At 42.2% G+C, this 17299-nt stretch overlaps 1 protein-coding gene across 5 annotated transcripts in view; it reads right to left on the reverse strand.

Moving 5' to 3' along the window:
* LOC102425241 (proton-coupled amino acid transporter 1) overlaps window positions 1-17299 on the reverse strand; it is a 45063-nt gene that overhangs the window by 20783 nt on the left and 6981 nt on the right. For 3 of the 5 annotated variants that reach the window (XM_023754113.1, XM_023754111.1, XM_006089119.3), the window contains 7 exons: window positions 12880-12970; window positions 11906-11994; window positions 11154-11249; window positions 9354-9438; window positions 8744-8962; window positions 4073-4171; window positions 1354-1520 (listed from right to left, as the gene is read on the reverse strand). In XM_023754113.1, the coding sequence (XP_023609881.1) occupies window positions 1354-1520; window positions 4073-4171; window positions 8744-8962; window positions 9354-9438; window positions 11154-11249; window positions 11906-11994; window positions 12880-12970 (846 nt within the window). Of the gene's footprint in view, window positions 1-1353; window positions 1521-4072; window positions 4172-6179; window positions 6278-7694; window positions 7767-8679; window positions 8963-9353; window positions 9439-11153; window positions 11250-11905; window positions 11995-12879; window positions 12971-17299 lie in introns of those variants that run through there. The other 2 variants (XR_002829377.1, XR_002829378.1) reach the window with 2 other exon arrangements.

Here is a 17299-nt window from a genome sequence, read left to right on the forward strand (position 1 = left end):
ATTTTTCTCAACTTTCTCAAGCTGCCCTTGCACAATGCCTCACCAATCAGAGCTCTAAAAAACACATAGGCAGATCAATGGGCCAGCTCGAAAGGTTATTCTGATCCCCAGGGCACTCAGCGTCTGTGTCTGCTTGCAGCTGCTCTCCATAATGAAATTTTAATCTTCAAAACAGAACTGTTGCTTAGGATACACCCTGTGACATCTACTTTTTTAGGAAGCATTTCAATATGTCTGTTTCCCTATAATACAGCAACCAAGAGTTAAGGAAAGTGAAATATAGAAGGGCCCCAACAAGCCTTGGTCCAAGGTGAGAGGTCTCCATGTGCATATCAAGTCAGTGACTGCACGGGAGAGGCGCAGCGGAGGCTGGGGACTAAGCAGATGTGCCCTCTCTCCCCCTCTATTTGGACTGCTTTAAGGTGAATGGACTAGATACTTGACCCTTCTAGGCTCAGATTTCCAAGGGAGAAATAGTATATCAGTCAGCTGATCAACCAATCCATTCAGGATATGCCTCCATAGGAATTACTCATCCAAACAAAGAATAAAGCTAGGGCAACATCCTACTTGTCCATGACACCAGCATACTATTACAAAGCTCTTTCTCACGCATATCATTTTATATTCGTGGAAACCCTGGCAGGAAGAAATGACTATTCCTCATTCCCAAAAGAGGGAACTGAGGCAGCGAGAAGCTGTGATTTGTCCAAGGCCACAGAGCTAGGACATGGCAGATCACCTCTGTCCTCTATGCCCCAGCTGCTTCATGATAACATCTCCTCATCTAGAAAATGCTTCGAACCATTACAACACAAAGAATAAAAAGCCTAATGGGAATTTATGGGAGCAGAGAGAAGGGGCATCTCACTGAGATTTGAAGTTGTGGTCAGTGAGACATCAGAGTTTCTCAAAAAGAGCAACTCCTGGACCAAGTCCTCCTGACTGAATGGGAATTGGACAGGGGTGGGCCCAGAGCCTGAAGGGCCCTGAGGCACATTAAGGAAGGCAAGGGGAAGCCTCTGAGGAGTTCTCCACAAGGCATGATTGGACTGAGTGTTCTCTCCGATGCATGATTGCACTGAGTGTTAGGCAGCTCACACAGGTAGCAAGGAGCCCTGATGTGGAGAAAGATTAAGACACAGGCAGCGCGCGATGGGTCTTCTCCTCCACTCTAGCTAAAAGCAATGGAAAAATATCTCGAGTGAGGATTCACACACACACACCAAAAAAAAAATTAAAGTGAAGCAGGCTGACTTAAGAGATAAGTAGGAGAAAGAATCTACATTCTGACCTATTACAGTGATTTAAAAAAACACTAGTGTTCCCGGGCTTCCATCCTCACCCACTTACCAGCAGTTAGGCAGGTTGAGAGTTATGCTGCCTTGGATATCAGCTCCAAATTGCAGGTACCCCAGACATCCCAGGCTGATGTAGAGGGTAGTGACAATGCCCATTCCCACATACAGGATGATTGGAAATTTCCGGGGATCCTTCATTTTGTTTTCAAGAGGCAGAACCTATGAGAGTAGTGAGAGAGAAAACACAGCAAAGAGCAATATTAATAGCCAAGAAGAAAATGTAGTATTTTCAGAAAATGTAATTTATCTTTAGAATTCCCCAAAAGCAAATCCATCCTTTATTAGACAAACAAATAAATGCAAGTTGTTTCCTCAGAAGCTCTCCTCTCAGAGCTTGAGACATAGAGCCCATAATCTCAACAGAGAAGTCCTGAGAGGTTAGGGTGGCAAGACTGGAACCCAGGACTCCCGGTCCAGGCTAACACTCTGCCTCCTATTCTGAGACCACTGTAGGCTGGGAGTTCTCTTTGCCCTTTGAATGCAGCCACCTGGCAACTAACAGACCCTTGTGTATCATGGCCACCTGGAACAGATGCTGGTGGTGGCACAGGTCAGCTGTAGCTCACCTGAGATCATAGCTTTGCTAATCTGAGTAAAGAATACAACACACAGGTCAGGGAAAATGGCCATTCTACTCCACAGAAATGATTTCCTTACCTCAAAAGGGGTAGACACCAGCAGTGACAAGTTAAACCTCCAAGTTAGAGGAAACTGAGGTGCTGAGGGTAGCATGACTTAATAGATCTTGGATATTCAGGATCTTGGAGATATATAACAAAACCCAGTTTCTAGACTCCTATTTCAAACCATTGACCCTTGCCGTCCCCTCCCTCACAGCACAGAACATTCTTTAACCTTCGCTAAAGCAAAGGAAAGATTAGGAAGACTGGTTCACTTAGGAACAGGGAAGACAGCAGGTATTACTGTGACAATCTTCACAATCTGCCATCAACTGCTTCTGGCATGACTGACAAGGAAAAGCAACACAATACAATGAACACAAACTATCTTTGACCTTGTCATTACTCTGATTTGCCTCCAGTGCCTGTGGCCATGAGGCAGAGCAGGTCTGTGCCAGACACACCCCAGCAGACACCACAAGCCAAAGCCTGGTGGTGCTCTGAGGGGAGCAACAGCTCTGCATTTCCAACTGGCTTTCAGCAACCCCATCCTACCAGCTCAAGGGCCTCAAGCTACAATTGATCCATACACAATAAGAGTTAGTTTCTAAGCTTTCCTTCAGCTTCCTCCTATGGAGAGTCTAAAGAGACAGAGGGCAGGGAACCCTCTCCTCCATGTCCGCCAGACCTGGGCCTGCGGTGTAGAGAGACAGCACAGTGAGCAGTGAGCAGTGGTACTTTACCCAGATATGCTCAACAGTCCTCAAATCCAAACTAACAGTCAAAATAGCAGTGTTCTCTCTATTGTAAAAATAGAAACATCTTGAAGTAACAGATGATCATGATTACAGAATGACTCCATATTCAAGTCTTGGCTAATGAAATGAAGCAAAGAATAACTTCTGTGCTGTACTGTTAAGGAAAACTGATAAACTCAGTACAATGCTCGAGAACCCAGGATCTCCAGGCATCCTTCCACATTTACTCAACCTCTTCTTCCCCGTCCTGAGTACTTGGGGCCACTTTCTCACTGCTGCAATACGGGGCCCTTCAGGCCTCTGCCCCAACAGCAGGGAAACCACTAGTGTTTGTGAATCAAGGTGAGACATTCTTCTTGGGTGATGAGAAGCCCCGAGAAGGAACACAGGAGAAGTTTAAAACCTCAGGAAAACCTTTACACAATCACTCAGAAAGCCTCCCCCATGATGTCAGAGCCTTCACACAGTCCATCAACACTACAGGGACAATTCCTCTCTATTTTGACAAAAATTTGTCAGGCTCCTAGGTTTTCCCAGAAGCATATAGAACATGATTGGGAAATCAAATGGGGACAAAAATAAATTCTATGAAAGGACAAGTGCCTTCTCATTTCCTAAGCCCTTGGCCAGGAGAGCTAATAATTTTTTTCAGAGAATTCTGTACCTTTATTATGAAAAATCAAAATCAAATTAGGTACAACTGACTGGCAGACTTCTCTCTTTAGGAGAAGAATTTGGTGAAATCACAGCAATAATGAGAAAGCTAGCTAGGAGTGAAGGCTACTCATTCATACAAAGAAAATATGGCACACCCATGATCCAGGGCAGAGAAAATATTCACGTTTATTGATTTAATAAAATCGATATAATTAATAAAAAAATTATTCAATGCTTATCATATGTCAGGAACTGTGTGAAGCACTTTACATATATCTCACTTAATCCTAATAATTACTAATCATTAAAATCACTTTTCAGAGGCAGACAGTGAAGGTCGGATAGATTAAGTCCTTGCACCAGGTCACGCAGCTACTCTCTGGCAGGAAGACTCTACATTCCAGGCCCTACATTCCTAATTGCCATGTACTGTTGCTTAGTGCACATACAGAAGATGGGTGTGCAAAAGAGCTGGTTTGAATATAAACATTCTCAAATTACATACAATTTATTTTCAAAAGTTGGAGCTGAGGAACTTCAGTGGAATCCCTGAAATGCTGTTCACTAACTGGCCATTAAGTCTCAGAAGATTATTTCCAATAGCATTTCCTCAGCATTCCTTAAAGCAGACCTCAAGGACACCAAGGACACCAGAGAATCACAGTGCAGCTCTTACCATCCCGATGCCTTCAAATGCAAAAATGGCTGTGCCAAAGAACAGAGGGTAGGTCTTCCAGGGTGCCACCAAGGGGAGGCGGTGGGGGTCTGGGATCCCCTGAAAGAGAGAAAATAAAACAAAGCAAAAGCTATGTAAACAGAGCTTTGAGATTTGAATCCCAACGTCAGACAGGTCACACCCTTCCTAAATCCTAGATTCTCTGAAGGTAGAAAGTCTGACACCTGACAGATGATTGGGGAACATTTAGTCTGTGTATATTTTTCCCTTCAGGCTGAGAAAACCCACTTTGTTTGGGGGAGAACTAGCCCAATGTACCCTAAAAAACTCAAATGTTAAAAAAAACAACAACAGCCGAAACCGGTTTGGTTCAGTGGATAGAGCATCGGCCTGTGGACTGAAAGGTCCCACGTTCGATTCCGGTCAAGGGCATGTACCTGGGTTGCGGGCACATCCCCAGTAGGAGATGTGCAGGAGGCAGCTGATCGATGTTTCTCTCTCATCGATGTTTCTAACTCTCTATCTCTCTCCCTTCCTCTCTGTAAAAAATCAATAAAATATAAAAAAACAACAACAACAACACTCAAATGTTGAAGCCTACATAAAAAATCACATTCTTTTCATAGGTACTCCCATCCCTAGAAATTTAATCTGAGTAGGAAGAAAAAAGCAAAGTATAGAAAAGTTGAACTAAAAACGACCTAAATGTTCCCAAACAAGTGAACATTTAGTTTACTCAGATCAACTATGCCATAAAATGTCACACACTATTTAAAAAGTAAAATCTAAGATAACTAAGTAGCACATGAAAAACTGTTTATGAAGTAATAGTAATTTTTTTAAATTTCTATATTCACTATGATACAACTACATAAATACTTCACACAGATAAAGCAGGAGGGAAGATGGTAAATTTTTAGATGCGTTCTTTTTCCTTTTTTTCTACATTTCTTTCTTTTTAAAAAAATTCTTATGAATAAGTTTGAATACTTGGAAAATACTGACAGGCACATGACAAGAGTATTGAAACATTTGCGGGGAAAAGAGCATTTTAAAAACAGGCAAATAAAAACCAAGGCAACTGGCAACTGCAGGTGTAATGTAAGGATGTATAAGCAAGGAGGTGCAGACACAGAAACCTACCAGCTCACCACTGGACAGCAGTGCTCAATAATAGACAGCATCGAAGGAGCAGGATGCAGAGTGGGGCAGAAGCTGCCGTCCTTTTAAAATTCGGCTTTTTAAACCGTGCATGTACATTGCTTAGATTAAAATAAAAACTGACTTTACGACTGCCTTTTACAATGTTTTAAAAATGATTTAACTATAGAGATATTTAGATAAATATGGGGCATGTTCTAACAGTGTGACAGAATAGTAACAGTGAACAAAGATCTAGTATTAACCTATGTAATAGGCTTCTCTTTAAAAGGTTTTAAAGTGATTATACTATGGTCTCCCTAAAACAAAGAATTTTAAAAATACTTTTTTCTCAGGTGCTGCTAAGAAATCAGTTAGATCTCTTCACAAGAAGCATTTCAGTAACTGGAATGATGACAGACAATAAATATTTTTGCTCTACAATGAGACAAGAGAGTGAGAGTGCCCTGTAATTATTCCTGAGTCACAGTGCAACTTAACTCCTAGAAACAAGAGCAATCTGTTGGTTAGGGGATGACTACTGCTCAGGTTCATACATCAGATCAAGTTGACGTATCAGAGAGGGAATTTCAGAATGTATGTCTGGGGATACTGTGTGAATGAGACCAGTCAACAGGAATTTAAAATTCTACATAGTTAATTGCTATTGACTTATAACACAACCAACTAAATGAAAAAAGCTTATGCAAAGAAATGTACAAATTAAAATCAGTTCACTATCAACATATCTCCATAATTCTACACTACTATCAATGATAATAACAACAGTTTTTTGAGAAAGTGCTGTTAAATGTATGTAAGGATTGCAAGATGTGCTCCAAGTTTGGAAACAGTATAAGTGTGGAAAAAAATGCATCTCAGAATTAAGGATATGCAGTGATAAAATATTTATTGGGCGTCTCTTCTCGGGAAGGCATTCTGCTCAGAACTGTGCTGCCATCCGTTCGTTCCAGGAAAACCCGCTCAGGTGGAAGACCTTGGTCAGCTTCCTATGATGGCATGTGCATGAGGAGCAGGAGCACCAGTCACAATACATGCTAAATGCTAAGGATTAGGTAAAAATTCAAGAATATCAAACAGCAGTGGAATCCTCATGGTAAACAGAGCAAAATGCCAGGACAGGACAAAATTAGCAGCAGCAGCAACAATAAAAGGACCCAAAGGGAACATCTTTAGCTATGTGCCACGTCAAAATGAAGCTGCTCAACACAGCACTCTCCCATGCTGCACCCAGGGCAGATAGCACTACTTGATCACATCACACCTCCTGGCTGAGCCAAAAGGCAGGCGCAGAATTTCTCTCAAGCAATCAGCAGGACTGCCTCACCAAAGTGCAGGTTGCACTATGCACAGACAATGCTCCAGACAGACACTTACTGCAGTTGGGACTGAGATGCTATCACAACTCATATTCCCATCCCAGCCCTCTGATCGTGGCATCGACCACAGTCCCAACTACCTACACTGGTTTATAATTAAATGTGGTATGTGTGTCACTCACCTCATCTTTAATGTCCACTGCAGTGTTTCCTAGGCAGTGATTGAGATCTCTAATTACAAAGTTAAATCAAGAATTTATCTGCCCTTCTCTGCTTTTACTTAATTTGCCAGAGGTGGGGCGGGGGAACTCTCTGGAAACGATCCATCGTGCATTCACAGGCCCTTCTTCCAGTCTCATAATAAAATGGGACATGGAGAGATGTTTATGCTTTAAATAGTAATTCTGCAAAAGAGTTAGCATCTGCCATTCTTCTGACTTACTAGGACAAGGAAAAAACAGTTAGTACTCATTAAGTCCAATCTAAATTCACTGTCATTTCTTCAGTACCGGAAGTCCCTCCTTTTTATGACCCACTGTTTTCCTAGAAACCACATCAGTAGGTAACTGTTTGAAAATGAGGCAAAGTTCACCTGTCAAACTGTCCAAATTAAAACAATTGATATATCCAGTGTTGGCTAGAATAGGAAACTTAAATACCATGGAAGGGAGTCAATATGAAATCAGTAAATAGTGCTTAGAAAAAGCAACTTGGCAATATAAAAATTTCAAAAGTGCAAACTCTTCAGCAATTGCTCTTCTGGATAAATACCTTGGAGATGTACTCATACATGCCCACAAAAAGGAATTTGTAATAAAATGCACTGTCATAATACTGAAAAAATACTAAAAACTATAAATGACCTGACAGTCCGCTGACTGAGGACTGGTCAAATAAACTAAGGCAACATCTAGTTTCTGAGATACTATGTAGCAATTTAAAAAAATGAGGTAAAATCAGGGTGATATGGAAAGCTCTCTGCGGCACTATTGAGGGAAACATACCAAAGTAGAAGAAAACTACATATAATAATCTTTGTAAGTATGTTTAAAAAATAACAAAAATATATTTTTTATATATTTCTGTACATACTTACATAGTGTGTAATGCGCTCTTAGGACCTAGAAGGAGACAGACAATAACACCAAGGGTGCCTGAGTGGAGGAGACTCAGGGTGAGCATGTGGTGTTCAACAAGCACTTGTGTTGTCTGCACTTTAATGAGTATTGTTGAGTTATTGGGGGAATTAAAATTTTTTTGAAGAATAGTTTATTGATTTTTTTAGAGAGAGGAATAAAGAAGAGAGAAACATAAATGTTAGAGCAAAACATCGATTAGCTGCCTCCTGCATGCCCCCTACTGGGGATCAAGCCCACAACCCGGGCATGTGCGCTGACCAGGAATGGAACCAGCAACCTCTCGGTGAAGGGGACGATGCCCAACCAACTGAGCCACACCGGCCAGGGAAGGGGAATTAAATGTAAATACTTTTGAAAAAGTTATGCTTTTATTCCCCTGCTGTCACTCTTTTCCTTTTCTCAAGTTTTGGCAAAATGCAATGTATTGCCCACAAACAGCCACAGTGTTTAAGGGCACATTTTTCTCAGCATGATCTGCTACCCATCTATATACAGATGTCCTCTTGTGTATTACCCTGCCCACAAGGGCTGTGCGAGGAGGAACAATTACTGGATTTATAATTTTGACAAATAAATATAAAACTGGAGTGGTAAGGAATTATGTTATTTAAATATAGGTTAATTTGGTTTTTATTTTTCTCTTAATATTTTTCTCTATTTTCCAATCTTACAAAATGCTCCATGTATTAACTATCTAATTAGGGAAACGTTTAAATCAGTGATCTCAAGGGGAGTGACTTTACTCCCTGCCTCCCTGATGTTTGGCAATATCTGGAGACATTTTTGTTGTCACAGCTGGGGAGGTGGGGTTGCTAGTAGCACCTAGCAGGTAGAGACGAGGGAGGCTGCTAAATGTCCCATAAGACACAGGACAGCCCCCCATGACAAAGAGTTATCTGGCCCAAAATGACAATAGTGCTGCAGTTGAGAACCCCTAATGTAAACATATCACACATAAGTAACATATCCCTATTGATGCTCCACTTACTTTTTTTTGTTTGTTTGTTTCTTTGATTAGTTAATAGGTAGAAGGTGAGAGCCTGAGCTCATACCTGAACAATGAACTGGTAGATCATGAACAGGCTGACCAGCATGGTGATGTTGGCCAATAGGGAGAAGATGGACAGGACTCGAAGGTTCCTAACGAAAACCAGCAGCACCAGGAATGGCAGGAAGGTGAGCATGTAGAGTCTCGAGTCCATGGTGGGCATCAGAATCACCGTCTCATTGTTGTGGCAGTTGTTGGTGGTTCCATTGGCTGCTTCTATCACCTAGAATGAGGGGAAGACAAGAAACAGAAAAAGCCTTTCAAGTGACAAAAGCCTGACTAACGGTTCAGTGTGTGAAAAAGGCCATACAGAGTCTGTGGTTGGTGAACTATCTTTGGAAATCTTCATAATTATCATAACTGGGTTTGATCATATCTTACCAAAAGATAGGAAGACGCACAAGGCATTTTGAGTTTCTTGATACCCTAGGTCGTTATATGAAATAAAACGAAAGACGCTGTTCTATGTAAAGAATCTTAATTCTTTTGTTGATCAAAACTGGTTTTAATAAAAAGAAATGGTTTTTAAAAAATCCTGAACAGAAAGTCCACTTATCTCTTGCCATTCTCTCCCCCCCACCCCCTCTCTAACCGTCTTCCTCTCCCAGCCCTACCTGTTTAAAGTTGTCAGCCAGAAAAACAAAATAGACACAGCAGAACCCCAGCTGCGTGACAATCAGGAAGAAGTCCACAGTGTGCCTGAAGGTGGAGAAGGAAGAAATACGAAGATCATGATAAAAAGCAAGACTCCCTGAGAGACGTTTGAACACACTTTTGCCCCAGTCATCACAGACCCTTCCGATCAGGTGACAAGGATGAGTGAGCCCTGGTGAAAAGAGACACTATGCTAAATGCCGCCAGTCTAGAGCTTTGGAGGAAGGTGAAGCAGGCGCTGCCTGTGTGGTTTCCAAGGTCCCCTTCCTGGCTTCTTGTCGGGATTGCTGCACGAGGCCAGGCGAGCCTGAGACTGGAGTGGCCTAGCAGAACACATCAGGACCACTGCCCAGCCCTTGGCCTCCCCTCCCATTGGCCCGCCTGTCCCCTCTCATACCATTTGTTCTACAGCGACAGGGAACCCTCAACGTAACAGCCAGGAAGTGTGGACCCCTTCACACTCTCTGTCTATAACTTGAATCCAAGAACCAATCTACTCTCACATAAGTACACAGTATCTTGTTCAAAAATATTTTTTTTTAATTTTATTAAAGCAAGGAAGGAAGGGAGTAAGAGGGTGAGTAAGGAAGGGGGCAGGATGAGCCATGGGAAGAGAGGGGAAGAGGGCAATAAACAGAGAAGAAAGAAAGAAAGAGAGAGAGAGAGAGAGAGAGAGAGAGAGAGAGAGAGAGAGAGAGAAGAGGGAGAGAGGTGTGGAGGGAAGAATTAATCAACAACCAACCAATCAACCAACACTGGTCACTTGGCAATCTGGGTTCTCCCAAACACAAAATGATTCTGCTGAAAGAATTACATAAACCTGCATCACAGGAGGAAGTTAATAATGAATGCGTGAAGGTGAAAGTCTCCCTGTAACCACAAAAAGGAGTTTTTCTGAAGAATATAGTTTTAATGTGGTTCAATTTTTTTTAAAGGACTCAGTCCTTGATGGTATCAATTCTCTACATCTAAATGCACCGTTTCCTCAAATAGAAAACAAAAAGTAGGATATTTCCCTTCAGGCATCTGACAAGTTACCATAAGGAAACATTTCCAAAATACTCCCCACCTCCTGAAATGTCTCTTTCCCTCATAAATCCGTTTGTTCTAGCTGACCTCACCAGGTCGCCTCACCTCCTCCTTGAAGCCTTCCTTCTCCTGCCCAGTGCCCTGCCCTTAAAGCACCTGCCATGTACACTTCTCATCTGGCACAGTGGACAAGAGAATCTGGAAAGCCTCTCCCCTCTGAGTGCCTAGGATCTATTTATAGCTCAGGACACTCTTCCTGCTGGTTTATACTTATTCCTGATCTCTTGGGCACAAGCTTCTCACGCACCTTGTTCCTTAGAAAAACTATAAGCCCCTGGAGTGCCGGGACCACATAGTTTACCTCAGAAAATCCCCCCTACCTATACCTAGAATTGTTTTGTACCACTTACGAGAGAGCACTTATATATATTTGTTGAACAATGAGAAAATGAATTAATATAATCCCTGCTCATAGACTGTCAAAGCTGGAACAACCTATAGAGCTCTTTAAGACCAGGACCCTTGTTTTACCAATGAGCAAACTGAGGCCCAGAGAAGGGAGGGTTCACACAGCCCAAGGTCACAGAGATTACCTCTAAAAGGCTGAACTGGAACTCAAGCTCCTGACCCAAACAATGGTCTTTCTACTACCGTCTCCTACCTCTCACACCCATATCTGAAGGCCTTACCACTGGGCAGCCACACCCACAATAAGAGAGGAAATCAGTTACCTTCCCCAGTGTGCGTGGTTCCGGAGCCAGGAGATAGGGCTGGATTCCAGTCCATACATCACTGTCTCCCCATAGTCCACAAAAGGCTTGTTCAGTCTGGGAGGAGGCAGGGAGAGCGGAGGGCAGAGTGTGTGAGTTAGACAATGACAGAACAAATGCAGCCCCTTGAGACATAGGCCAGTTTCCCATTTTTCACCCTGGAGATATTACTGAGTCCTGGGCCAAATACTTTCAAGGATCAGAAGTAGCAAGTCAATGGAACAGTTACTTTCATTATAATTAACAACCATCTGGCAAAATCATTTCAATGGGTAAATATAAAATTATAATTTACTTCTGTCCATTGCACATAAGTAAATTTAACAGATGACACATGATGAAAAAGAGGACACAAAAATAACAGGGCAATGTTAATCAGCTAGCATAAAAAATTTAGAGTGATCTGTGTAAGTGCTCACTTCAGGTAATGAGACCTAAAAGGACAATCTGTCACTCAAGAGGCAGCTCATGCCCTGGCCGGTTTGGCTCGGTGAATAGAGCATCGGCCTTTGGACTGAAGGGTCGGGTTCGATTCTGGTCAAGAGCACATGCTAGGGTTGTGGGCTTGATCCCCAGTGGGGTGCATGCAGGAGGTGGCCAATGATTTCCTCTCATCATTGATGTTTCTATCTCTCTCTCCCTCTCCCTTCCTCTCTGAAACCAATAAAAATATATTTAAAAGAAAAAAAAATGGCAACTCAGAAGGCTCTCACCTGTGGCAGAAGTGGTGAGCACATTTCACCAGGATACCCATGCAGTGCACGGCCACGATGCCTATCACCAGCAGGCTAAGGGGACCCATCTGGGGCCAGGTGTTACAGGCAAGAGAGGGAGAGACAAGCAGAGACAATTAGGAGTGAGCCAACAGAGACTGGATTTGCAAATGATCATGCTACTCTACTAAGGTACTTTCCAATGACAGAAGTTCTGACACAGCACTGGAAACAGAAATGTGAGCATGGAGATTAGCTCAGTGAGATGAGCATCTTCTGAAACTTAGCATGCCTCCCAGAGAATTAATCTTGTGGAGAATGACCCAAGATAAGGCTGTTTCAATACTGTGGCCAATCAGCAAAACAGAAGGCTCCTGTGACTGTTGGGGGGGGGGGGGGGGGGAAGAGATGGGTTTAGGAGTGTGGGAGGAAGGTGAAAGTTCTTTTAAGAGCAGTATCAGATCAAGAAAGGATAGCCTTTAGCTAAGGACAACCCACATCTCTGAGCTATCTCCAACTCTAACAAAAACCAGAATGTCTTTGGACAGTCAGTCTATAGGAAGTGAATCATAAAAGAAAAATATTCTCAGAGTTGGCCATCTATAGACGGAGTGTGGAAGAACTGTGTAGAAAATGGACAGACTTCTGTTACTAATTCATTAGTTAACATTATTGATAAAAACTGCCTGAGACATTTTAAGTACATCCTTCTCACCAGAAAGTAAGCTCCCTGAGGGCAGGAATCTTTGTTTTATTCACTGATAGCATCTTAAGAGCCTAGAATAGTGCCTGGCACACTAAAGGCCCTCAATAAATATCTTTAGATAAATGGACATCTGAATTTTGTTTTTTCTCAGCTGATATTTTTTAAAGCTTCCCATTACAATGTTTTAAATAAAGTAAAAATATTTTTTAAAGATCCACTATATTCTAAGATTGTCATGAAACTTCCCTCCACCGATGCAGACCCTTACCAAGATGCCTGCATTTTTCACTGCCAGGGGCAGCCCCAGGAGTCCTGTGCCAATGTTGCCTTTTAACAGGTGAATCAAGGTCTGGAACCATCTGAAGTAGGAAGAAGGTAGACAAGCACATGTTAACAACAAGAGCTAACATTTATTAGGCATTTAGCACTGTGTTAAGTGCCTTCATATAGTATGACCTCATTCAATTCCGACAACAACCCTATGAGACATGTTTTAACTTCATTTTATGGTTGAGGAAATAACTTGCCCAAGGTCACACACCTGGTAAATAATTGAACCAGGTTTCACACTCAGGCAGCGTGATCCCCAAGCGGACTCTCCTAGCCACTGGGCTATAAGGTCCACTCCCTGTGGCATCTCTGAGAATCCTCTTTCTTGAAGAGGGATGGTAGGGATCTCTCTAGGCACTGTATCCTTTCCTAGTGTATCTGGGCCTGGTTTTCACCACAGACCTGTCCACTGTAAAGAATCAGAACCCACACTGTAACAGGATGACATAGCTTAACTGTGAAGGACAGAAACTAGTATTGGAGAACAGAAAAAATAAAAAAAGAGAAGCCCAAAACCCTTAACAGAAAGTTTTATGGAGGGAATTTTCATGCTTACATGAATTTTCCTTGTGCATGTATTAAAGTTTTTCTCCTGTTTAAAAAAAAAATTGCCCTGGCCCATGAAACAGTGGTTAGAGCATTGCCCTATGAACCAGAGGGTCTCGGGTTCAATTTCCAGTCAAGGGCACATACCTGAGTTGCAGGTTTGATCCCCCACCCCAGTCGGGGGCATGTGCAGGAGATAGCTAATCAATGTCTCTGTCTCTCTCTCTTCCTCCCTTCCTCCTCCCTTCCAATCTCTCTAAAAATCAACGGAAAAAATATCCTCGGGTGAGAATTAATAAAACAAAACAAAAAGTTTATGGAAAGTGAACAGAGTAAAAGTCATGCAGTACCTCAACAGGCCAGAAGTTCCTGGCATACTTTACTTTAAAAAACAAACAAATAAAAATAGTCAAATGCCATAGAGCCGTGGTCAGCAAACCGCAGCTCGCGAGACACATGCGGCTCATTGGCTCCTTGAGTGTGGCTCTTCCACAAAATACCACGTGCAGGTGCGCACGTACAGTGCGATTGAAACTTCGTGGCCCATGCGCAGAAGACGGTATTTTGTGGAAGAGCCACACTCAAGGGGCCAAAGAGCCGCATGTGGCTCGCGAGCCACGGTTTGCCAACCACTGCCATAGAGCAACGGTTGCCAACCGGTGGTCGGTGAGGTCCAAAAGGTTGGTGACCGCTGCCATGGAGTCCTAGGGTTGGAGAAGCCCTCTTTAGTCACCTAGTTTATCCTTCTGCCTTGAGGGCAGTTTTTCCTCACCTATTATACAGACTGTTCCCCTTAAGGTACAATTGTAAAACCTCTTACATCCTCATTTATTTTTTCACTCAGCAAATTGCTATCATGTGTAAAACACTGTGTGAATGCAGTGATGGAAATAAGAATCAGATATGGATCTCAGTCTCTAGAAACTAATAATGTCTCAAGGTAGAAAGATCCCGATCTGAAGAAGAGCCAGGAACAATGCCCAGGGAGGGGAGGCAGGTGAGGGCTCAGAAGGGAGAGACCTGAGCAGAGTCCAGCAAGACAGGCAGGGTCTGTAAGTGCCAATAAGGAAGAAAGGCCTGGGAACACGAGCCTAGAGAGAAACACAGGGCACCAACATGAAAGAATGCCTTGGTTCTGAGGCCCCTCAGGTTGGGGTGAGGATGGGAAGGGATTTCTACTTTTTCCCTAGGGGATGGGAATTCGTCAAAGGACTGACAGAGCAGAGGCCTCATCTTCAGCATTTTCTATTCTTCTGTTACTTCCAGAAGGACCAGGTCATATATGGTATGGCTTTCACCCAAATCACAGACTCATTCAAGATTTAGCCCCTGGCACTGTCTTAAAACTCTTCTGTACAAATAACCTAAATCCCTCCTAAATGCTGCTTACACACACGTCTTCAAATGTGCAATTCAGGAGAAACAGAAAGCAAACAACACGTTATTTGACCATATTAGACTGATCTTTACCCTCCAGAAAGGAAATTTTATTTTTTGTAACCTTTCTCCTTCTTCCTCCAGGAAGAAAACCTCTCCAATGTCCTACTGTCCCCAAGCTTTTCAGGAAAAACCAAGGATCCTGCTTCGAGTCTAAAAACAGGAGGCTGAGTGCTCTTCTGGGCTATTGTGCAGAAACAGCTTAAGGACCAGACTGCAAGGTTCCAGGAGTGACTCTATCATCAACAGCCAGTCACCAGGAGATTATGGACAGGCTGATGGGCCAATCAAATTTCTATCTTGACAAAATAACCACCTGCCTCCCAGAGCCCTCCCCAAATGCCTAAGCTGGGTTTTATGGGAGATCAGGTCCCTCTAGCCCTGGCTCTGCCACTAACTCCATATGACAATTCCCTTCCCCTTCTCCTAGCCTGTTTCCTCTACAGAGTGAGGAGACTGGACTAGGACAACATACTCTCCAAGGTCCCTTCAGCTCTGAAACACCAGGATTCGAAGCAACTGACCAAAATTACTCTTTTACTCAATGACCCCAAGCTGGGATGACTCAAAACCATATCACAAAATCAACTCTAGGGACTGCAAAGCCTTAACTATGGGGGTGGGGGGACAGGGAGGCAAATAACATCTTAATAAGCCTTACAAATCTTTGTGGTTCTGTTTATGCTCCAAATCAGTAGTTCTTATACTTTTTGGTCTCAGGATCCCTTAATATACTTATAAATTATTGAAGATCACAAATAGCTTTTGCTTAATTGGATTATGTCGGCTGATATCTATTATATTACAAATTTAAACCAAGAAATTATACAACTACTTATTAAATTAAAATAACAATAAACCTATTACATGTTAATATAAAAAAATACAGATTTTTAATGAAAAGTAACTATTTTCCAAAAAATACAATGTGAGAAATCTTTCATGTCTTGCTTAATAGAAGATAGCTAGATTATCTACTTCTGCATTCACTCTGCTGCAATATGTTTTTGGGTGTGTTTTTTTTTTTGGTTGAAGTATACAGAAAGTCTATCCTCACACAGACATGTAGTTGGAAAATGAAGGAGTATTTTAATTACCTCTTCAGAAAAGTGTGGCAATTTTTCTTTGATACTACACCAAAACTTAACATGTGGTCATTTCTTGGAAGTTGTAATGTGGAATCTGAACTTTTCATCCTCTATTGCATTTAAAACCCACTGGTGATTTCGCTCTTTGAATGATCTTTTACCTATGCAAAATGTTCTAACATCATACTTCGGTCATTTGGAAAATACTGGTTCTCTGGGTTATACAAACCTTTCAAATGCTGACATTTTACCTTATATAATGTTAAAAAAAAACACATGTATTAATATCATCACTGATCTCATCAGAAAATCTTTAAGTAGAGAGAAACTGTCCAGGTCATACTGCTGGAGACAAGTTTTTTTCTAATTTTGAAAGCTCAAATTTTATTGTGGGCAACAAATACTATTGACTGCTTTTCTTGAGGTGACAGACTCCTTGTGATGGGATTGTGATACCCGCCATCACTTATAGATGGGGTTTTGCGTCACCTACCTTGTATCACAATATGAGGGCAGGATGCCCCTCAGAACAAAGTATACCCCAGAAAATGTCCCAATAAAAAACCCAAGGAAAGTATCTCCTGATTTGCTCAATTTCCAATAATCAAGGGTAAATAATGTGAGGTTGATTACTAGTTATAACCCAATGTGAATAAAAGAGATATTCAGAATAGCTAACAGGCATGCATTAGCTTCAATACATATAAAACCTATAAGCTACCATCCTGAAGTGGCTAGCTAGTTGGTGTTGAACGTCAGAGACATCCCTTTAAAAATGAAAATCTAGACCATCTGGCAAGCATTGCATGGACAACAATTGAGCACAAGGAGCAAAAACTGGAAGGGAAACTATAGAGAGAGAAGCTTGGAAGAAATATTTCACAATAATGAGTGTGATCTCTGAAGGGAAGCTATCACATGTCATTGGCTGCATTTGGAGCTCCTTCTGCCTGGGGGAAGCCAACTGAGTGGAAAAGGTTAAGGGGAAAGAGAACAATGGTCTTCACTGCTCCAAGTTGTGCTCTAAGTATCTTTTCCATCACCTAACAATGCGAGGAGAGAGAGAGAGAGAGAGAGAGAGAGAGAGAGAGAGAGAGAGAGAGAATGAATGAGAATATATCACATTAAAGAAGCTGTAGAGACTGAAGCTTCCTGAGCTGAAATCAGCTAGTGGTGGAGATCCTCTAGTTCTACCCAGTTCACTGCAGAAAGAGCCCTACACCAGGAGAGACTGCAGCCAGAAGGGCTTCACTAGTAATGGCTTCCAAGAGAAACTTCTATGGTCTC

The sequence above is a fragment of the Myotis lucifugus genome, unplaced genomic scaffold, assembly GCF_000147115.1.
Source record: "Myotis lucifugus unplaced genomic scaffold, Myoluc2.0 scaffold_56, whole genome shotgun sequence".
In the NCBI taxonomy this organism is placed as follows: domain Eukaryota; kingdom Metazoa; phylum Chordata; class Mammalia; order Chiroptera; family Vespertilionidae; genus Myotis; species Myotis lucifugus.